The sequence below is a fragment of the Macaca nemestrina genome, chromosome 3, assembly GCF_043159975.1.
Source record: "Macaca nemestrina isolate mMacNem1 chromosome 3, mMacNem.hap1, whole genome shotgun sequence".
Taxonomy (NCBI): Eukaryota; Metazoa; Chordata; class Mammalia; order Primates; family Cercopithecidae; genus Macaca; species Macaca nemestrina.
This window is the reverse complement of record NC_092127.1, coordinates 24,912,212-24,936,291: the sequence shown is the minus strand read 5'-3', so window position 1 is coordinate 24,936,291 and position 24,080 is coordinate 24,912,212. Positions and strand designations below refer to the sequence as shown.

General features: G+C 38.7%; 1 protein-coding gene across 1 annotated transcript in view; it reads right to left on the bottom strand.

The window, feature by feature from the left end:
• LOC105466736 (uncharacterized) overlaps positions 1-24,080 on the bottom strand; it is a 40,657-nt gene that overhangs the window by 7,042 nt on the left and 9,535 nt on the right. Inside the window, exons 2-3 of the mRNA XM_071092685.1 lie at positions 8,780-8,929; positions 7,297-7,367 (exon numbers count right to left, since the gene is read on the bottom strand). Of these exons, the coding sequence (XP_070948786.1) occupies positions 7,297-7,367; positions 8,780-8,929 (221 nt within the window). The remainder of the gene's footprint in view (positions 1-7,296; positions 7,368-8,779; positions 8,930-24,080) is intronic.

The window sequence follows — 24,080 nt, the reverse complement described above, 5'->3', positions numbered from 1 at the left end:
TTATTTTTTTTAAAAAAAAGGATCTTAATAGGGTTTGAGGTAAAACTCATGCCACTGCTAACTGATGAAGGTAGTATTCCATATAAACCCTCCATCCTTTTTCTTATTGATGGATGGCTCCAAAAAATTTGCTCCCTCCAATTTCACTGATGTCTTGTGTCCTCTGTGAGCAGCCATATTTGTTAAAGCTGAAATGTCATGATGATGGATCACAACCAGACACCCTATTTGGGGCTAGATACCTGAGCCTATCTGTCATTATGTGCAAATTATCTTCTTGCTGGATCTCAGAGAGATAAATAAGGAAGATGAAACTGCACATGGTTTTATATCTTGTTTTAACTAAACGAAACTATGGCCCTATAAGAATGGGGGTCGGACATCATGGGACTCCATGGAGCCTGTGATTCTGAAAGTGAGCCAGCTAAGGCCCCTCTGAGCCTGCTCCTGCTTTCCTCTGGATTTTTGGATGCACCATGATACCTAAAAAACACTGAACACCATTTGACTTAAATTCTATTTCATACTTGTTCACTTATGCTTGAACCCTTAGCCTGGTCCTCATCTCTTCAAATTCACCCGCATCTAACTCCAAAGATGATTCCTTGAGTTCGTTTCAGACAATGCCATTTTAGTCTCCAGCAGGAGCCCTGGGGAAACTCACTATGTCTACTTTATCTTCCGTGAATATCAAATCATATTTCACCACATAAAGGTTAGGATGACTTTATCAGTTTTATTAAAGCTGTAAATTCTGCTTTTAAAACCTGCCAAAGCCTGTGCTTCTAGAATCCTCTAACAACAAATTAACTTTGTTTCCCTTCTTTCTCTGCATAGTCCTCCAGCCAGTCTGACCAATAGGATACTCCACATAGAGCATGTGTGAAAATTGTCCTGTGATTCCAAACAGCAGAGTGGTATTTCTGTTTTTCTATCTGGATTCACACTTGGCACAGTGCTGTAGCTCAGAAAGAAAAACTGCACATCTAAGAATCACAGTTCCAGGCAAGGCTGTTGGAGGCTTTGGTCTTACAGACATGAAAAAGTTGCTTTCAGTCGCTTGACGTTTTCTACTCAGGAACCCCAAGCTTGTGCCTTTTGTTCTCGTTCCTTGTTAAGGCCTCCTTCTCCAGCCTCTGTGTAACATGATCTCAGCCTCCTGAGCCTGGATTCCCCCATTGCCTCACTCCTCCCATTGCCCTTACTATGCCTTGTGGGAACCTCTCCAGAGGACACTATCTCCTGAATGGAGAATGTACCTTCAGATCTTTCGACTTTTGCTCTGAATATTCCATCCAACTACATTCTCTTTGTCTTGTTTTCCACCTGTTGAAATCCTATAGATCTTTTAGGCACCAGGCTGAATTCACATGCTTCATTCTCCTCCAGTGCATCTAATCACCTTTCCTCCTTTCTCCATACTCCTTTAGCACTTTGCATCCCTTTTCCCTGTCTATCTCTCTCTCTCTGCTTTAAATGCTCATGATCATCCTGATACTCCCAGGACCTGTCTCTGTCTTTCCAATACTAGGCATAGCAAACAAATTGCTTAAAAAGCTCACGTAGGGCCGGACGCAGTGGCTCACGCCTGTAATCCCAGCACTTTGGGAGGCCAAGGCGGGCGAATCATGAGGTCAGCAGATCAAGACCATGCTGGCTAACACAATGAAACCCCATCTCTACTAAAAATACAAAATTAGCCGGTGCGTGGTGGCAGGCACCTGTAGTCCCAGCTACTCGGGAGGCTGAGGCAGGAGAATGGTGTGAACCTGGGAGGCGGAGCTTGCAGTGAGCTGAGATTGCGGCACTACATTCCAGCCTGGGCAACAGAGCCAGACTCCATCTCAAAAAAAAAAAAAACAAAAAAACTCAGGTTAGGCCAGGTGTGGTGGCTCATGCCTTTAATCCCAGCACTTTCAAAGGTCAAGGCAGGTGGATCATCTGAGGTCAAGAGTTGGAGACCAACCTGACCAACACGGTGAAATCGTGTCTCTACTAAATACAAAAAATTAGCCAGGCATGGTGGTACATGCCTGTAATCCCAGCTACTTGGGAGGCTAAGGCAGGAGAATCACTTGAACCTGGGATGTGGAGGTTGCAGAGATTGTGCCATTGCACTCCAGCCTGAACAACAAGAGCAAAACTCAGACTCAAAAAAAAAAAAGGAAGCTCACATTAGAAATAAAAAGAAAGATGATTTACAAAGTGAGGCATAGAATTTGCATATGGATTATGGAGCTGAAAAAGACATGGAAGTCAAGGAGTTTAGTGCATGTTCTAGGAATAAACCAAATACCAGTGGCTGTATCATGATAATGTCCTGAGACTTCCTCACCCAGGTGACACTCAAAGACTTAAAGACTTAATATTTTATTTATTCAATTAGCCAACCAGTATCCTTTGTAAGTCAAGGCCATTTTATAAAACCTGAACAATATGTTCATCAAATCTTTGTAATTAGGGAACTATATTTCTAAAACCAAAATAAAATCCAAAAGACTCACTCACACTTGCATTTTCCAACATTCATACTTTAGGAGACTAGACCACTGATAACGATGGAAATGTTGTCATGGAGAAAATTCCTTCTTTTTTCCCAGTCATTAATGACAACTCTGGGCACAAAGATCATGGGGTCTGTGTATTTCCTTAGCACCTAGAATACTACCTGGGACATGACAGGTCTTAAGTATATGTAGAATAAATGTTTTAGGAGAAAAATTGATAAACTGTAGTTCTCAATTAAGTGTGGATGGCAAGGCAGAGAGAGAAGTGTAGAGCAACCACCAGTTTGGAGCTGGAACAGCAGAGTGGATATTGGAGCTGTTGATTAAAGGCATTAGTCGCAGAAAAAGCGTGGGGTCTACAGGTAAGACTGTTGGTTTGGCTTTAGATACATGTTGAACTTGCGAGAACTTTGATCCTAATAGAGATGTCTGTTAGCTAATTGATTACTCAGGTCAGGAGCTTAGGAGAGAGGTGGCAACCAGAAATTAAGGCATCGTCTCATGGTTGCAAACTGCTAGCTCACAGACTTGTCTAGCCAGCACAACATTATTTATATTTTTGTGTCATTTGAAAACTTTAACAAGCAAGAAGACTTCACATAAAAATCCAGATTTTCGGCTTCTCTTTAAAAAGCTGAAGATCTAGTAAAGTTATACCTACCTTCCCTCAAGCTATCAAAGAGCGGGGGCTGAGAAGTGGCTTTCCCCTTACATGGGAATGTCCCCTCAGTCACCAGAGAACCTTCATTTCATGTTGTTCTCCCCATGCCAAGGATTCCAGGTACCATTGCCATCCTGTTTGTGTGGTTATTCTTAGAGGAGAGCTAAGAAAAATGAAATCTTTCTCTATCATATCTATTGAAAGTGGGAAAATTAAAACTACCAAGACTAGAAAAAAAAAAATTCTTTTACTTATCCAACATCTTTGTTGTGTTGCCAATCTAGCTTCTGAAGGCATTTGACATTGTGACCTCTGACAGTTTCAAGAGTTGTCTGAGTTACTGTCGTGATACTCAGCTTTGAGTTTCATTGCCCAGAACCTCAGCAGCAGATGGTTCTCTCTCAGAAGAATACAGTGGTCTTGGGGTCAAGTTCTGTTCTTCGTTCAGCATTTTCCTTGATGCCATTGCCAACCATTTTTACATGCTTGTTAAGCTGGTAGTTAATTCATAATAAAATTATATATATTGATGTTTTTCTGATGATATCAATGATGAATGCAGGTTAAACTGTATGGGGTAAATAAGGAAGCATTAACAGTGAGCTAAAATTAAGTCATGCTTATTTTAGTGACTATAGAACTTGTGAACCTGTAAGAAATGTCACCTCTCTATGTGACACAGACTTGTTTACAGAATTCTAAAACCCCTTAGATCAGTCTTCGTTGCCTACTCCCAACCTTGATTCTTAGATACTTAGATAATACTAACGCCTTCTTCTAGAATCCTAAAATAAACTATCCTACCATTCTGGGAAAATAAATTTTAAAAGCCTCCTTGAGTTGAAGAATGAAGCACATCTTGCATAAGGAGGAAGCACCAAATAGCTTTATTTAATAGAAACGAACAAACAACTTACTCTACTTGGGTTCAACACTGTAATCCTGCTGTGAACTTGCTATCAGTCTCTGGATAAGTTAATTAACCTTTCTAAACCTTTCTGTAAAATGGGGGTTAAATAATAGCTGAATAATCTACCTCTCAGAACTGTGGGATCTAATATGTAAAGTATTTTATAAAAGCATATGACATTTTTCAAATTTTGATTGTCATTTCATTTTCTGGAGATAACACATGACATATGTTGAATCTACTTTGTGTTCAAGCCAACCTTTTGTCAGCTTCCCTTTGGTTTATTAATACTACATTGATTGTTGAACTAAAACAGAGGCTTTTCATGGGTGTTTGATAAGAAAATATTACCAAGAAAGTTGTTTTTACATTAAACCATTCTTTCAAATGGTCACTTTTTTAGCTTCCCCTTGTTATCTCTTAGCACTGACTTTACATCTAGTATTTTGATCATTTTCCTAAAAAGTCTTCCTTTCAGCGGCTGGGAGTTAGTGCAGCTTACTAAAAGATTAAAAATAACTAAACATTGCAAATAAAGTTCTGTGCTGTCACCCAGGTGATAGGAATTGCAATGGTGCCCCCTTGCGAGGATGTTCTGTCAATGCACCTCACAGACGAATGGATGCAATGTGTTTTTAGAGGATATTCTCAGCACTAATTTGAGTTAGATGAATTCTGTGGCTCTTTATAAATGTAAGAAACTCCCAGGTACGGCAGTCATTGACCACAATTCTCTTAACTTAGCCAACAATGCAATTAGAAGTGGACTTTTATTATAGTATTTCTGGAGTTTTATTTGTACTTGACTGTGTCTGTAATTGGTTGCCAGGAAACAGAAGTTTTTAAAATTATATTTCAATTTGAATTTCAATTAAATTTAACAAATACATATATATGAATCCTCACTTGTCTACTTTTTAGAGGGAATAATAGGCACTACTAACTATTACTTGTCCACCAAGTACAAAGCAATGGACTTCATATAAGTTTTTTGAAATATAATTTGCTATGTCTATCAGATATTAACTTCCCATTTCACTTAAAAGGAAACTGAAATTCAGAGAGGTTATTCAAATTCATGTAATAGTAAGTGACAAAGCTGGAAATCAATAAATCTTTGAGTCCTGTTAATTAAAGCATTAAAAGATATATATGTGTGTGTGTGTGTGTGTGTGTGTGTGTATCTACTATATAGATAGTGCTCAAAAAACTTATCATCTGAAAAGTGATAGCAAATTAAAAATCCCAGCACATTGTGTTGATTGATATATATAAGGTACTTTGGAAGCACTTGACCCGGACTGAGGAAACCAGGGATGTCTTCTTGGTAGAGATGACACCTGAGTTCAGACAGGAAGGATGAAGAGGAGTTCTGCAGGTAAAGTAGGAAGAAGGTAGGTTGCTCCTGTCTCAGGCTAAAGCCCAGATCTGTTCTATTCTGTGATTAGTACGATGAGGTGCAGGTCCATCTAGTAAACAAAAATATGAGTCTTTTCTAAAGGATCAAAACTTGTTTCTCTCTTTCATGAGAGAAATCCAGTGATGGATAATCTATGGCTGTTCTGGCAGATCTGTGGTGTTTTTAGGAACCAGCCTCCTATCTTTGTGTCTCACTCTCCACACTTAAGACTTCAAGTCTAAGGGCTCCTGAAAGGTATGGAGCTCCAACCATCACCTCCCCTGTTCAGTCCTAAGGAGGAGGAAAGGAAAGAGGCACAAAAAAAACACCCCCCAACACCGAGTCTATACTCATTTCAATGTCTTCTCCTAAGTTGCATCCATTGTCATATTGCTGGCCAAAGCATAGATATACGGCTATACCCAGTTGCAGGGGTGGCTAGAAATGCTGCAGTGTGTACAATTAAAATGTAGGAAGAAGAAAAAGGAAGATAATAAATGGATAGGCTAGCAGCTTCCCTCAGATTCCAAATCCCACACTTCTACACTCTAGTATTGTCCCAGGTAAAAATTTTTAGGTAATTAATAAAAGAGAATACATGAATTACAGCAAACAAATGTCAAAGGAGAAGAAATATTTTTCAATGATCAAATGAAATATTACAACAAAGAAAACTTAGAATATGTTTGTATTTGTCTCTCTCCCAAACAAAAAGAAGCAACACTGAATACCTGGAGTATATCTGCCTAAAAAATAATGTCTCAAACTTAGACATTCATTAGTAAACAAGAGGTCCTTCATTATCCAATTTGAGAAAGTATCTAAGTAAATTATTAAAAATCTGTCAATGTGAGGCTAGGCTTTTGGTGGAAACCTCAAAAACACCAATAGTTTATGTTAATATAGCTGTTTTGGTTAAAAAAAAAAGTCACTTTCACATAATTTTTTTCTTTTTCAGAGATTTTCCAGAATATATTACCTAGTCACAACTTTTAAGTATTCTTTAAATCTTAAATACATGCCTGATAACATCTAATTGAAAAACACAGACCCACATCCACTGGAAATTTATCCAAAAAAAATAGATATTTGTACGTTCAGGATAGAGACCAAACTGCCAAGCCATCCCTGATGTTGAATTACACCTAAAACACAGAATCTGAAAACATGCGTGTGCTAAATGTATAATCAGTTAAGTCACTAATGAGGGCACGACTGCCTGCAAGGTGTCTAAAACCTGCTTTTTGACATTGGAAGCTCTGTGCGATTTTATGCCTGGCGTGAGGTTCTGCTACGTGGCCTGGTTATTTACAGCTGGAGGCGGTATCTCTCCTCAATTTATTCCTGCCTCCTGAGGCGAAATGTGTTAGCTGGCCTGAGAGTCAAACTGCTGAAACATTTTTATTAGTGACAGATACTTTTAATAAGGTAAAAATGGCTACGGATTTGCATTGGTTTTCTATTGCTGGGCACAAATTACTAGCAGCATGGAGGCTTAAAATAAAACTGATTTAGGGGCTCACGTTAATGTGTTAGAATTTCAGGACAACATGACTGGGTTCTCTATTCAGGGTATCCCAAGGCAGAAATAACATGTCATCTGGATTGAGTTCTCTTTGGGACTCTGGGAGAAAATCCAAGTCCAAATGGATTCCTGGTGTTGACAGAGTTCAGTTCCTTGCAGTTGTAGGATTGAGGTGTCCATTTCCTTGCTGGCTCTCAGCCGGGGGTCACTCAGCTCCTAGAGGTCACCCTCAGTTCTGTGCCATGTGATTCCCTCCATCTTTCAGCCAGCAATGATGTGTCAAATCCTTCTCACCCTTCCGGTTTCTAACTTCCTTACTGTGACAAGCTGGACGAAAGTGGTCCAGCCCACTTGATGTTCATCATCTAATCATGGGAATAAAATCCATCCTATTCTCAGTTTCAGGGATCACTCAGGATGTATACGGGGGTGAGAAGTCCTAGGAGCTGTTGAGAATCTGCCTGCGTAGGAGCTGCCCAGAACTCGATTGGGGAGGGAATTCTAGGCTGAGAATGGCAAATCTCTCTTGGGATTTTAATTCTAACATTAATAGCAAATAGTAAATTTTCCTAGATAAACCACTGCTGAAATGTCTCTTTCCTGTGCTGGCAAGTACCCATTCTCCACTTTTTCTGATTGCTCTGAATTAAATGAAGTTTTAAATACCCTAGAAGGACTGAAAGAGATTTGCTTGAGATTCGTTGTCACCTGGGGCTTGGGTCTAATAAAGCAGGAGATTGAATTGTTTGTTACCAGTTTCCAAATGGTATCTCAAAGAGCAGTTAAATATCTGATCATCTGATTATTGGATAAGTGTCATCCCCAGAGTCCTCATATGGCACCATTTGATAAGCCTACAAAGCAGGTAAAAGAAATACTTTTGTTTTAGGTTCCTTAAGGCACCCACCAGAGCCCTGAGACTAAGCTTCTGCACCAAGAGACCACTCCCTTCATGATTCTCAGTTTCTGTTTGTAATTTTCTTTTCTTTCTTTCTTTTTTTTTGTTTTTTTTTTTTGTTGTTTTTTTTTTTTTTTTGGAGGCAGAGTTTCACTCTTGTCGCCCAGGCTGGAGTGCAATGGTGCGATCTCGGCTCACTGCAACCTATGCCTCCCGGGTTCAAGCAATTCTCCTGTCTCAGCCTCCTGAGTAGCTGGGATTACAGGCATGCACAACCATGCCTGGCTAATTTTGTATTTTTAGTAGGGATGGGATTTCACCATATTTTGGCCAGATTAAAGAGCCTCCTGGGTTCAAGCAATTCCTGCCTTAGCCTCCCGAGTAGCTGGGATTACAGGCATGCACCACCAAGCCCGGCTAATTTTTTGTATTTTAGTAGAAATGGGGTTTCACCACGTTGGCCAGTATGGTCTCGATCTCCTGGCCTCGTGATCCACCCGCCTTGGCCTCCCAAAGTGTTGGGATGACAGGCGTGAGCCACCGCGCCCAGCTGGTATCATTTTTATCTAATAGATTACTCTTGAAATTTCATGATGTGATGTTGGTGAAGTGTTCCTGTCTGTATTACTGGTTTCCTGGTTTTACAAAGGAATTTGGTAACATGTACCTAGAATCTGACAAGGACTTCCTCCTTAACTGGGTACTAGTCAGGCTCCTCTAAGCATTCTTCTTGACCAGGCTTCATCCTTGGCCGACAGTCCAGTTTTACAAGAGTCCTGAGAAGCCAGTTTAGCAAGAATGCCTCCTATAATTGATCAAGTTCCTCATTTTCCCCAATTGTTGATATCTAATCCAGTTCCTCGGTAACTTTTCACTCACTGATCCCGCCCTGCCTAGTGGCCGTCCGTCCCCGGGTGCCTCGGCTGTATTTAGAATCCAGTTTTGTACTGAAGTCTCTCTCTGTACTGCAGTAACTTGACAGAATAAAATCTGTCTTGCCATTTTTAACAAATGTCTGCTGCAGTTTCTCTTCGGCAAGTCCAAAAATACTAAACAAACTTTGACTCAAAATTTTTATCTCTGGGAGTTTGTCTCAAGGAAATAATTTGGAGTCAAGTAAAAAGATTTATTTATGAATTTGATGGTAGTGAATAAAATAGCAAAGGAATGGGAACAGGTAATTGATTCTTAAAATACTCAACGCTAGGGGGATGAATGACCTTACCAACATGTAGCAACCCAGTGATATATACTGTATTAACAGATAGAGTTATGAATATATATAGTTATAGTGGCATTTTTAAAAATGGAAGTTAATACAAAAAGAGAGGCAAGAGACATAATAATTATATATAGTATGTGGACTCTGTTTGAAATATTTAAACAAAATAAATGTAAATAATATATTCAGGGAACAATAAAGAATTTTGAATATGAACCAGTTATCACCTTATGTAAATGTATTTTACATTCTATGTTACAAAAAAAGTTCTTAATTTTTAGAAATGTAAAATGAACTAGAAGCAAAATATCATGTTATCTGAGATTTGTTTTAAAATTCTCCTGCAAAGAAAAAAATTAGATGAACTATTAAGGAAATCTGTTAGTAGTTATTCTATTTAGGTATTCCAGTTTTCTGTTGCTTTTCAACAAACTATCCAGAAACAGGGTCTTAAGACAGTAATAATCCTTATTTTGCTCAATAATTCGGAAGTTGACTCAAATCAGTTAGGCAGGTGTCTCTCAGGGTTTCTCCTGCAGTACTAGAGAAAGTACTGGAACTGGGCCATTTTTCACTCAAACAAATGGGAGCTGCAAGAGCTGAAACTGTTCAAATGTGTCCCTTCCCCGCTCCTCTTCTCCTGCCTTCTCTCTCCCCCTCACCCCAAGTGGTTTCTCCACTTGATCCCCTCAGGGAAAACCAACTTCTTATATTGTAACCAAGGGATCCCAGAGTAAGTGTCGCAAAATAAACCAGCAGCAATTATATGTTATTTTTAATCTATTTTTTGAAATTATGTAGCATCACTTCAGTTTTACTCCAAACACAAAAGTCCACCCAGGTCAAGAGGAGGGATCCAACTTTTGATAGGGGCGTGGCAAGGTCACATTGTAAGAACAGCATGTGAGGTGAAAGTTACTGTTCCAGTCATCTTTTCTTTGTTGGGATTTGTTTTGTTGTGATACAGAGTCTCCCTTTGTCACCCAAGCTGGAGTGAAGTAGCACGATCTTGGCTCACTGCAACCTCCGCCTCCCGTATTCAAGTGATTCTCCTACCTCAGCATCCCAAGTAGCTGGAATCACAGGTGTGCAGCCACCACTCCTGGCTAGTTTTTGTATTTTTAGTGGAGATGGGGTTTCACCATGTTGGCCAGGCTGGTCTCGAAATCCTGACCTACAGTGATCCGCCCACCTCGGCCTCACAAAGTGCTGGGATTACAGGCATGAGCCACTGCCCCCGACCCCAGCCATCTTTGAAAAATAATATTGCCACACGAGGTGATGAGTATTTGAAATTCATCACAATATTCTTTTAAATATTTTTACATTTTTACTTTTGACCTGAGGGAAAAAAAAGACCAAAAGGAAATGTATCAAAATATGCACAGTAATTCTATTAAATAATTGTCTAACCTCTTAAATTAGCTATAACATATTACTTCTGTTACTTAATAAAAATAAATAATTTCAAAGAATGGTTCTCTTAATTCCTTCCCAGTAGCTAAACATAGCCAGGATATCCTAATATTCTAAAAAATAAACCACAATAAACATCATCACTAAATGCTATAAACATTTCCTTATTTTACATCTTTTTCCTTTTTCTGTTCTAAAGTTGGAGCTGAGAGAGCAAATATTTTTATCCCAGCTTGGATAAGAATCAGATTTTACTTAAGCCAGGAGCCCAGGATTGGTGGATTAGTTAATGAATATGTAAATTATCTAAAATGCTGTGCAAAACTTGGTGAACATGCATCAGTGCATCTTAGAGAAGAGAGGATTGGCAGGGTGCGGTGGTTCACGCTTGTAATCCCAGCACTTTGGGAGGCCGAGGCGGGCAGATCATGAGGTCAGGAGATTGAGACCATCCTGGCTGACATGGTGAAACCCCATCTGTACTAAAAATACAAAAAATTAGCCGGGCATGGTGACACGCACCTGTAGTCCCAGCTACTCAGGAGGCTGAGGCAGGAGAATCGTTTGAACCCAGGAAACAGAGATTGCAGTGAGCTGAGATCATGCCACTGTACTCTGCCTCAAAAGAAAAAAAAATTAAAAAGAAGAGAGGATCTATAGTTTCTATCAGTTCTGAGATAAACAGTTTAAGAATCACAATTACTCTTGTTGCAAAATATGTTTCACATTTTTCCCAGCTCTGTGAATTCGCAGAAAGCATATAGATCACATTTCTACATCTCTGACCATTTATTTTCTCTTCATCATTCCTTACCTCATTCACATCCAGATGTACAGATTATACTTGCCAGCTTCTCCCTAGAGCCACAGGGTCATATGTGAACATAAGACTCTAGCTGTCCTTTTAATAATACCCAAAGAGTATTCACAAGTCCTGGACTCTGTGTCTTTAAATCTGGGTATTTAAGGAAGAATAGTCCTGGATGCTATTTCCTCCTACCCAATGCTACATTGATCTATATTTTTTTAACATTTGGTTCTACTCAAAAATCATCAAATTAGCATTTTTTCCAGTTTTTCTGTGTGTTTTCTGCCGAGACCAGCTCGGTCAGGGAGACCCTAATCCAGTGGCACTAGAGGAATTCGAGATACACACACAGAAATATAGAGGTGTGAAGTGGGAAATCAGGGGTCTCACAGCCTTCAGAACTGAGAGCCCCAAACAGAGATTTACCCATGTACTTATTAACAGTAAGCCAGTCATTAGCATTGTTTCTATAGATATTAGATTAACTAAAAGTATCCCTTATGGGAAACGAAGGGATGGGCCGAAATGAAGAGATGGGTTTAACTAGTGATCTGCAGCAGGGTAATGTCCTTGAGGCACAGGTCGCTCATGCTATTGTTTGTGGTTTAAGAACACCTTTAAGCAGTTTTCTGCCCTGAGTGGGCCAGGTGTTCCTTGCCCTTATTCCAGTAAATCCACAGCCTTCCAGCGTGGGCGTCATGGCCATCAGGAACATGTCACAGTGCTGCAGAGATTTTGTTTATGGACAGTTTTGGGGCCAGTTTATGGCCAGGTTCTGGGGGGCCTGTTCCCAACAGTTTTCTTTTCCCAAGAGGTTTAGGATAGTATTTTTAATCAGATTTTTCCGCAGTTTTATTATGTTATGTTCTTTTGTTTCTCTCAGACCCTTCAGGGATGAATATCAGGTTCAAGTGATTTGATTTATATCCTACTACCTCTGATTCTAAGTTGGACAGTATTTATATTGTTTTGCAAGAGAGAACTTCAGGAATTTGTTGTAGCTATTAGTTTGCTCTTATTATAGAAAAAAAAAATCTCATGAGGAATAAAAAAAAATTGAGAAAAAAGGACAAGCATGTGGTTTCTAAGAATGAATGTTCTCAGAAACCCAGCAAGAAACTCATGCTGATGGCTCCCAGTCACCTTGCCTACCTTCTTGGGCAAGTCCATTTGCTTCTGCACTTTAGCTACTATGGACGCACCATTAACCTCCTAGTCTGTATCCCCAGATCTCACACAGATAGAAAGTGTGCTTGTCCACAATCTCTTATCTGCAATTCCAAAATTTAAGAAGTGGTGAAATACGAATGTTTTTCCATAACTCATTTTGCATTCAAAAATGACTTAATCTGAATTCACTTGGTAATAAAACTTGATCTATATTGATGTGAGGCTGCTTTAAATTACTGTTTTTTCCTCTTAAGGAATCATAGGGTTAACTGTAGAACTGTTACTGTGTTTGACAACCAGGTGCTCTCCTAATCCTCCTTTGAGAGTTTTACATGATGTAGGGTTATCTATCATTTAAACTGTCTAAAATAGAAATATCTGAATATAAAGCACATCTAGACCCATAAGTTTCCTATAAAGGATTGTAGATATATCCTGGGCAACATGCCAAAACACCATCTCTATAAAAAATACCACAACATTTAGCCAGGCATGGTGACACATCCCTGTAGTCCCAGCTACTCAGGAGAGTGAGGTGGGAGGATGGCTTGAGCCCAGGAGGTCAAGGCTGCAGTGAGCCAAGATCATGTCACTGTACTCTAGCCTGGCAACAGAGCAAGACTCTCTCTCAAAACAACTACAGAATTGTAGATCTAAACTAACATTTCATTTAACATGTTCAGTCTAAATAATTTCAATCATTAAAGCACTCTAAAGGCATTTTACCAAGTAATGAGATAGAAAAATATTAATTAACTTCTTAGAGGGAATGTTTTAATAAAATAACAATCTCAAGATTAGATGTCTTTATTAAGATCTAAGAAAAATCTGAAAAAGAGTAATAATCATAGCTAACATTTATTGAACCCTGATAAATTGCTAGACACTCTATTAATTTACATTTATCTACATTATTTCATTAATTCCTCTAAACTACAATGTGAAGTAGATATTTCTATCATACTTTCTCTATAAATGAGAAAACTGAGGCACAGAATAGTTAACATACAAGGATACTTTTACAAGTGGTTGAGATAAAATCTAAATCTATGTAATCTGACTCCAGAGCCTCTACATCAAACCTATGTGGTATATTGGCTCAATAATAATAGGAAACCAGCCCTAAAATGTATTAAAATACTACAGTGATGAACAGTTTAGTGCTGGCACAAAAATAAACAGACATGCTGACACTAGTAAGATTTCCATGAGTGTTCCAGTTTTCTACTACTGCACAACAAACAACCACAAAACGTAGTGGCTTAAAAATGTATATTATATCTAATGGTTTTGTGATTTGGCTGGGCTCAGCTAGGTAATTCTTGTTTAGAGTTTTTCATGTGATTGCAGTCCAATGATGGCTGGAGCTAGAATCATCCAAAGGCTCATCTGGGATGGATGTCCAAGACGGCAGACTCACATGGTTGGCAGTTGATGCTAGTGTTAGCTGGGACTGTAAACTGGAACACCCACACAAGGCCTCCCCATGTGGCTTGGGTTTTTCATAGGACGACCGCTAGGTTCTACATGGGAGCATTTCAAGAATGAGTGTCCTAAGAAACGCAGGCAAAAACTGTAAGACATCATATGGCCTAGCTTCCAATATTCCAGAACATCTCTTCTCTCCACATTCTATTGGTCTAGCAGGTCACTAAGTCTGGCCCAGATTCAAGAAGAGGGTAATTTGACCCTACTTCTTGATACAAGATACAGCATATGCACACAGGAGGAAAACGATGGTGGACATCTTTGGATACTAGTTACCAAGGTTCACCTTCTGGTCGCCACAATTTACATTTTTCCCGTTAGCAAAATGGGCTTGTCACCATTCCCAAGACCCCTATGATGATATGGCATCAGTTCAAAGTCTAGGATCTGCTCATTTAAATCCGACCCAGGTACAGTTGCAGGTGCAGTTCATTGGGTGTAACTCTTCAATATGTCTCTTCTCAGGCTGAAGAACTGTGAACTAAGTGTCTACACACTACATGCAATGATGGTGCAGAAATATAATAAACAACAATTTTCCTCAAAAACAACAAGATGGGGGCAAAGGGACTAGTCAGAAGACACATAGCAGGTACTCTGATTTACAGCAATTCTTAAGTCCTGGCAGGCTTATGTCACTAGTTTCTTCATAAGGGAGTCATTCCTATGGCTCTTGGTTCTACCCTCTGGACTTTCAGCTCTCCATTTTGAATCAATCTTCTTTCTTTTTAAGAAATGATTAATGTTTCATAACTTAATAGCTTTCCCAAATTGCTTCCTAACTAAAGAAGTTTGGGAATTCTAAAAACTTTTTTCTTTCTGAACCATTTCTGTCCTTTCAATCCAAGCACATTGTACTTCTAATGGTACAACCCTCTTAAAAACTTAACAAGTTCCCTACTAATCTTACTGGGGTTCACTCCTTTATACAAAAGCCACACACACAATCTCTTTAAGACAGGCCTTGTTCACTACCATGGCCCAAGAGTCACAGTTCTTTGGGTCAAATGCCCTTAGGACTTTGTTCACCTGAGACGATCGACAAGGCACCCCCTTGAGTCTTTCTGAAATCTCAGTAGGTGGTTACAGATGCATGCTTAACTCTATTTTCACCCTGACGTCACATCAGTGACACTGGAAACGCCCTAGATTTGTTCTTTGTCCAGAAGCCCTTTCTTTTTTTTTTTTTTTTTTTTTTCTTTTTTTCTTTTCTTTTTTGAGACAGGGTCTTGCTCTGTCACCCAGGCTGGAGTGCAGTGGCGCAATCTTGGCTTACCGCAACCTCTGCCTCCCAGGTTCAAGCGATTCTCCTGCCTCGGTTTTACGAGTAGCTGGGACTATAGGCGCACACCACCATGCCCAGATAATTTTTGTATTTTAGTCAAGACGGGTTTCACCATGTTAGCTAGGCTGGTCTCGAACTCCTGACCTCAGGTGATCCGCCCACCTCAGCCTCCTAAAGTGTTGGGTTTGCAGGCGTGAGCCACTGTGCCCGACCTGCCTTTTCTTGAGAAAATTTTACTCTCTGGAAACCGTTCAAAACTTAACAGTAACGGTACCCTCCCCCTCCCCCCACCTTTTTTAAAGTTTATCCCTCTCTAGCCATTACTTCAGCATATGAGACTAAAAGAAAGAAGGTGGCACTTTCAGTATTCTATGTGGACACCTCGTTAACCAAACCCATTAGTTCATTTCGACTTCCTACATTTCTTCTGGCAACATTGTTACCAAACTTTCTAACATTATATAACAAGGATCTGCTTTTCTCCAGCTTCCACTGGTAATTCCTCACTGTCCCTCAGGTTGTCACTAACAGTCTGCTCAAGGCCCTATTGCCCCTTGCCTGCTGCCTAGTCCCAAAGCCAATGCTACAAGTTTTAAGCCTTTATTACAGCAGCATCCCAGTTTCAATAACAATTTTTGTTGCATGCATCTAATATTGTGTAACAAATCAACCCAAACTTAGATGTTTAAGGCAACAGTTTATTATTACCTCTCATAGCCCCAGAGACATCAAGTACAATGGATGAAATGAGGTGCCATATTGAGAAAAAGGCCACTCCAGTCCCTTTTTTCCACTTACTCCAACCACCACCCCTGAGAATGATGCCTGTCCAGCTAGAAATTGGAGGCTTTCTATGTGGGGAAACTGGAAATTGATGAGTCCAAGAAAAAAGAGCTCTAGATTAACACTCAGTAATCTCACACTCTTACGCCTAGGTTCCTCTCAAATCCCCCTATAGTAAAACCCAGCAGCTGATGAACCCTGCTACTCTTGAAGTGCCTCCAGGCAACACTCTTAAATATGATTAGCCAGTTACAGATCACAAGACGTTTGTAAACAGTCTCAAGCATGAAAGGAGAGACTAAGGGAAGTAAACCAAAAGAACTCAAAGAAAACAGAGTCAATGCATTGCATGACACTGTGAAAAACAAAGACTTAAAAAACCTATAGTTAACAAGCTTGAGGATAAAACAATATTTCAAGCAAGAAAAAAGTTGCTACCAACAAAGAATATCCAGGGGTAGAGTGGCCAACCATCCCCGTTTGCCCAGAACTGTCTCAGTTTTAGCTCTGAGAGTCCCACATCCCAGGAAAATTCTTAGTCCCAGGCAAACCAGGAGGGTTGGTGACCCTGCTGAAGAGTGGGAATGCTTTACTAAATTAAGGACATGATAGCAGAAATAAGAAGCTATTTGAAGGGTTGACAAATAAAGTTGAGGATAAAATGCAGGAGTAGAATGAAAAGACAAAGAAAAAAAACAGGAAAAAATATTTTTTGAAAACAGAGAATCTATCTAGGAGGTAGATCATTTGGATAATAGGAGTTCTTGAAAGAGGAAATAGAATACAGAAGGGAAGAAGCTATCAAAGAACTAATACAAGGACATTTTCCAGACCGGAAGGACTCAAGTTTTCGGACTCAAAGGGCTCACTGGAGGCCCAAAACAGTGTTTGGGAAAAAAGAATGGCAATGGGGACTTTCCTCAAGAGTGTTAAAAGCTGTGGGAGTGAATAAACAATTCTTAAAGTGGAGAAGGAGAGGAGAGGTGTAAAAAGAAAGTGAACATACCAAATTCAAAGGACTTGAATGGAATCAGAAATCCAAATGGCATATTTAACTACTCAACAGCAATGCTGCAGCTTTAATCAATAGAAGATCATGCCTTTAAAGTTCTGAAAGAAAATCATGTGCAACAGAGATGTCTATAGCCAGTGCACCATCATAAATGTACAAGGATAGTTTCTGCATCATTGTTTGTACAAGCAAAAACCTATATACAACCTAAATACCTACTGTTAGAGATGAAAGAAATTATAGCATATTTTATAACATTCAGATCATTTAAAATAATTTATTCACCAAATTTCATTGAAGAATGAAATCAATGTATATGTACTGACATGGAAAGAACTCCATCATATATTAGGCTTCTAGAAAAAAGGTTTCAAAATGTACAGTATTAGATACTTTTTATAAAAGAGCATAAACACACACACACACACACAAACAGTATAGGAAGAGAAAAATCTCAATTGTTAGTGACTATTTTTGGGACACAGAACTTAGAAGCCTGGCTGTTAGTTTTTGTTTTATACAGTTCTACAGTAGTCAGATTTTTTTCCTTAGATGGCCAAACTGTTTTTAAAACAATGCACATATTTTATTTCTTTGGGATGACAACACCATCTAGTGGTCTATGTTAACTTTTAGAATGTTTTTCACTTTAAAGTGATATTTAATAATATTTTCATATTAAAATAAAAACAAGTAACTACAGCACAGGGAAAAACATTTTAATATGGCATTTGAAAGAACAAGCCCTCATAATTATTTATAGGGTTTATGTCTTAGAATGATCTCCAAGATGTATCAAATGCAAAAATCAAATACAAAAAAATGTTTTTAAAAATCTACTATTTGTGCTAAAAAATACTCGGCTAAAAGAAAGAAGAATATTTTTACATATTAGATTATACATGCATCAAATATTTCTGGAAAGACACATACACATACAAACTAGAGACATTAGTTACCTTTAGTGAGGATAACTGGATGGCTGAAAAATAGGAATAACAACAGAATTTTTCTGCATATCTTTTTGAATCTTTAAAATTTGAACTTTGTTGGTATAAAATTTAAATTAAAACAAAGTTCATACCCAAGGAAAATTTGCTCTGTGCTGCTTTCAGATACTTATGTTATAAACTCTTTGCTATTCTTTATAGGTCTTATTTGTACCACGTGTTAAAGTAAGTTTTTCTTGAAATAAAACACAGAGGGACACAGAACCAAATTATTTGTTTAGGGTCCAGGTCCAGAAACTGTCTTAAAAGAAACATCCAGAGGAAAACCAACTACAGAAAAGATTCTACTCTCAGAGAAAACAAAAGATGGCCACCCACCTTACCTCCTCAGCACCAAAGATTCCAGGTTCCCTAACTGAAGATGAGCGATATCTCATCCTCAGAGACTGATCACTATTTAAAGAAACATGTACAAACTTCTAGAAGAGAAAGCTGTGATCACTAAGACCACAATGCATTATCAAGAACAACTGATATTGGCCCAACCTTGTTTTTCTAGAGTTAATTTACAGTAATCAACACAATAGCATAACTGGCTGTCAATGATGCCTTGATAGTGTCTTTATAATGATGTGTGATTACATAGAAATATTGAATAGATAGTAATGTCCACAAGACAATGGTTGAGTATCATAACCAAAGAATGCCAATTAATACATTTAAATCAAATTGTAGATGTCTAGTGCTGTCTTGCATTCATGTTTTTAACAGTTGTACCAGTAACTTCACAGTGTTATCAAGTCAATAGGCTTATCAAATTTGTGAAAAACATAAAGCTTTGAGAGAGATATATGCATCATATAACAGAGTTAGAGGGACTTGATGTTGTACAGAAATGATTAAAATAGAATTTAGGACATAGGAATGCAAGGAACTACATTTGTTTTCAAATAAAGCATCTTTACTAGTACAGAATAGAGAAAATCGGGATTACCTGCAACAAGTGTATATCAGGGGAACCTGCCCCCAATATTTCAACATAGGTTCTTTCTATTTTCCATAAGTGTTGGCTGACTGAAAAATAAAGAGAGAGAGTACAAAGAGAGGGATTTTACAGCTGGACCTCCAGGGGTGACATCACATATCAGTCGGAGTGTGATGCCTGCCTGAGTCTCAGACCAGCAAGTTTTTATTAAGGGTTTCAAAAGGGGAGGGGGTGTAAGAACAGGGAGTAGGTACAAAGATCACATGCTTCAAAGGACAAAAAGCAGAACTACTAATAAGGGTCTAACAAAGATCACATGCTTTTGAGGGAACAGGACAATGGGCAAAAGCAGAACTACTGATAAGGGTCCAACAAAGATCACAAGGCAAAGGGCAAAAGCAGAACTACTGATAAGGGTCTATGTTCAGCAGTGCACGTATTGTCTTGATAAACATCTTGATAGCAGAAAATAGGGTTTGAAAGCAGAGACCCAGTCTGACCACAAATTTGCCAGGGTCGAGTTACCCAACCCTAGTAAGCCTGAGGGTACTACAGGAGACCAGGGCAGGTCTCAGTCCTTATCTCAACCGCGTAAGACAGACATTCCCAGAACAACAATTTATAGTCTTCCCCCAGGAATGTATTCCTTTCCCAGGGTATTAATATTAACATTCCTTGCTAGGAAAAGAATTTAGTGATATCTCTCCTACTTGCACATCCATTTATAGGCTCTTTGCAAAAAGAAAAATATGGCTTTTTTTACCCGACCCTGCAGACAGTCAGACCTTATGGTTGTCTTCCCTTGTTCCCTAAAAATCACTGTTATTCTGTTCTTTTTCAAGGTGCACTGATTTCATATTGTTCAAACACACGTTTTACAATCAATTTGTACAGTTAACACAATTATCACAGTGGTCCTGAGGTGACATACATCCTCAGCTTACAAAGATAATAGGATTAAGAGATTACAGGCATCAGAAATTATAAAAGTATTATTTGGGAACTGATAAATGTCCATATTAAAATGAAATCTTCACAATTTATGTTCCTCTGTCACGGCTCCAGCCGGTCCCTCCATTTGGGGTCCCTGACTTCCCGCAACAGGTGTAAAAAAAAAAAGTGGAAACACTAATTCATTGTATAAAGAAATTATCATTATCATTATATTTTATAATTACATGATATAGAATGTTACAATTATATGTTATATGTCCTGTTTAAGGAAAGAACGTTTTCTAGAATGAAGAGGCAATTTCCTGTTCTGTTGTGTGCTGAGCAGAAGCCTCGTGGATGCCGCACAAGCTTCTGGACACCACAGTTTCCAGATGGACACTCAGCAAACTGTAAACAATCTAAATGAAAAGAACAAGGGCATCTAGGAGATGTGAGCTTCTGACATAAGCAAAAGCAAGTAAACGAACTAGCAGATCTACATTTCACACAGACAGTGTGCCCTCAGATATGCCAGTTGTTCTTGAGGAAGTAGAAACACCTGTGTACCTTGGAGGGTGAAAATAAACTCTGTTGGTAGAAATTTCAGAGAAACAAAATTTGCTTTAATGTAAGTTGGTATTTTCTCATAGTCATAACTCTAAAAGGATGGAAAGGACTACTTCAAGAAGTAGTGTATTTTCCCCAAACCAGAAAGCTCAAGCAAAAGGAATAAACTGCTATGTGGAAATGCTGGAAGGCCACACCTAATTGCACTGGTTACACTCTCCAGTAAGCTTTGTGGGTACTATTGCATTAGGAAGACAGCATTCAATATTTCACCTTTAAGTAAGGTGTTAGTTCTAGGTTTTTATTCCTTATCAGACTGAGGAAGATTCCTTCTATTCCAAATTTGCTGACGATTTTCAGCATGAATTACTGTGAGGAGGTTGATATTAGAATTCCATAGAACCCTATATTGCTATGACTAACATGCTCTATGAGTTTCCCTATCTCAGCCTCTCTTATTTCTAATATATGGCGAGAAACGAGTTTTATACATTCCAGATTTTATAAACTAGAGAACTTTTAAAAATCTAGATAATTATACATTCAGTATGTATGTGAATTTTTAAAATGTCAACTTAATTTTTTTTTTTTTTTCACATGAGACTGAAGGGGAGGAGACAACTGTTTCTCAGAGTTTAAAAAATGACAAAAGTTGGTCAGGCACAGTGGCTCACGCTTATAATCCCAGTACTTTGGAAAGACAAGGCAGGTGGATCACCTGAGGTCAGGAGTTCAAGACCAGTGTGGCCAACATGGTGAAACCCCATCTCTACTAACAGTATAAAATGAGTCGGGTGTGGTGGCATGTGCCTGTAATCCCAACCACTCAGGAGACTGAGGCAGGAGAATAACTTAGAACCTGGGAGGTGGAGGTTGCAGTGAGCTGAGATCACACCACTACACTCCAGCCTGGGCAACAGAGTGAAACTCTGTCTCAGAAAAACAACAACAACAACAACAAATGTTGGACATCCAGGCTGCAACACGTGGTCAAGTGGTCCAGGTGGAATTCATTCTCAGCCCTCATCCTTACTGTTACTGATAGTTCACTTTTTCCCTTTTTATTTTTCGCAGCTGAACTAAAAGTAGAAACTAAAAATAAAAATAATTGAAAAAAAAAAAAAAGCAAAGGAATAAGATCTCCTTATTGTAAAGAGCAAAAGGGCCATTTAATAAACAACAATAAAAACCAAGACAAGGCTGGGCACGGTGGCTCACGCCTGTAATCCCAGAACTTTAGGAGGCCGAGGCGGGCAGATCAGGAGGTCAGGAGATCCAGACCATCCTGGCTAACACGGTGAAACCCCGTCTCTACTAAAAATACAAAAAATTAGCCGGGCGTGGTGGTGGGTACCTGTAGTTCCAGCTACTCAGGAGGCTGAGGCAGGAGAATGGCATGAACCCAGGAGGCTGAGCTTGCAGTGAGCCGAGATCATGCCACTGCACTCCAGCCCGGGAGAGAGAGCGAGACCCCATCTCAAAAAATAAATAAATAAATAACGAAGACAAAAGCTGACAAGTAGCTGTGAAGTCCCAAGATAAACTGCGGTTGAAAAGTTAATTGTTTACCAAACTCTCATGTGTTCGACTTGCCTGTTATCATTAAAGAATATTATAGAAATTGACCTGTGTTCAGACACGTCACTCCTATAAACCACCTGTTGAATTTCTTGTTTGTCAGCCAAAGCACAATCATTGTTTGCTCAGAACTGTGTATAGTAGTGGTATTTACAGCCGGTTGGGTGACAGCAAAAGTAAATAACTACGTTTCATTAGTTTCCTGTTTCCTTCTTGATCCTTCACAAGGGAAGATTTCCTTTTTAGAGGTATAGATTCCCCTTGGTCAAGTCCTGATTAACACTCCAGCTAAGAGATTAGTAAACCTTGGTTAGTGAAGTGGCATCAGGAAGCGCCTACATTTTCATGGCCTGGTAGCGTTCAGTGAAAATGTTTGTTAACAGACACAGGCCATTCAGTCCGGAATCCCAAGACACTGAAGACTCTGTCTGAATCGGACTCACGGGTTCCTTCCTAGCCACTCTCAGGAACAGGAATGCTTCTGGTAAGTTTTTATAAATCCCCTATTTTATTTACCTCAAAACTCTTTTTTTCACTAGTACATATTGACTAGAAATGTAATATTTAATTGCCACAGTTAAGAAATTTTACTTATTGTTCTTTCCTGGAGATTTTTTTTTTTTTTTTTTTTTTACTGTTTAAAAAAAAATGGCTAAAGAGGGAAGGAAAATTTTCCGTTTTGTAGAACAACTCCCCCTCAGAATACTTTTCTTCTCTTTTGCTATGTTTGGTTTATTTGTCCTAGTTTTGTTTTTTCCCAAAGCCAGAAGATATGTATTTTTATTTAATTCCAAGGTAGAATTAACCACATTAAATTAAATCATACGATTTCCCTTGGTTCTTGTACTTTTCTACTGCTGAAAATAATAGTACCATATTTTGGTGAAAGCAAGAAATAATTTCAAGGGAAATATTTTTAAGGGATATAGTTAAATAATGATTTATTTTAAGTTTAAGGTTAAAAGCAGAAAAATGACAGTATTTCCTCCTATTTCTAAAGCCTTTTAATAACATAAATCTGATGATAGAAAAATCTTTTTCTATCATCCACAGCCACAGCCGGGCACGGTGGCTCACGCCTGTAATCCCAATACTTTGGGAGGCCAAGGCAGGCAGATCACTTGAGTTCAGGAGTTCAAGATCAGCCTGGCCAAAATGGTGAAACCCTGTCTCTACTAAAAATGCAAAAATTAGCTGGACATGGTGGTGTGTGCCTGTAATCCCAGCTATTCGGGAGGCTGAGGCAGGAGAATCACTTGAACCTGGGAAGCAGAGGTTACTGTGAGCCGAGATCACGCCATTGCACTCCAGCCTGGGCTCAAACAAAAGAAAGAAAGAAAGAAAGAAAGAAAGAAAGAAAGAAAGAAAGAAAGAAAGAAAGAAAGAAAGAAAGAAAGAAGGAGAAATCTGTGGCCAGCATTCTTTTGTTCTAGATATTCAACCTGCAAATCTGAGCTGAAATATTATGGGATAGGCCTTGAAAATTGAAATTGAATCAAACTGATGTTATTGACTTGCCTTTTGTCCCATGTGATAAAATATAAAAAACACACCCAGTCTCACACCAGTCTCTGGTGGGACAGAGACTAGCAATTATGTCGTCAACAATTTTAAAAATTCTTTGGAAGGCAGTAGTAGCAAAGTCTTTTAGTTCCTAACACTTTGTTATGAAAATTGTTCAAACATAGAGAAAAATTGAAATAATTGTATCATGAACACTCAAATGCCTTCCATGTAGATTGTAAAATTAACATTTTGCTATATTGGCTTCCTTACATATTATCTAATATCCATTTGTCTGTACATCCACTGATTCACCTTTATTTTTATGATACCTTTTAAAGTTGAAGACCTCAGTAAACTTTACCCCTAAGCATTTAGGAAAGTATATCACTAACTAGAAGTCGATGATACTTGTTTAACTAGTTTCTTGAAATAAAATTCAATTAGAGTGAAATGCACAAATCATTAGTGTTATGATTC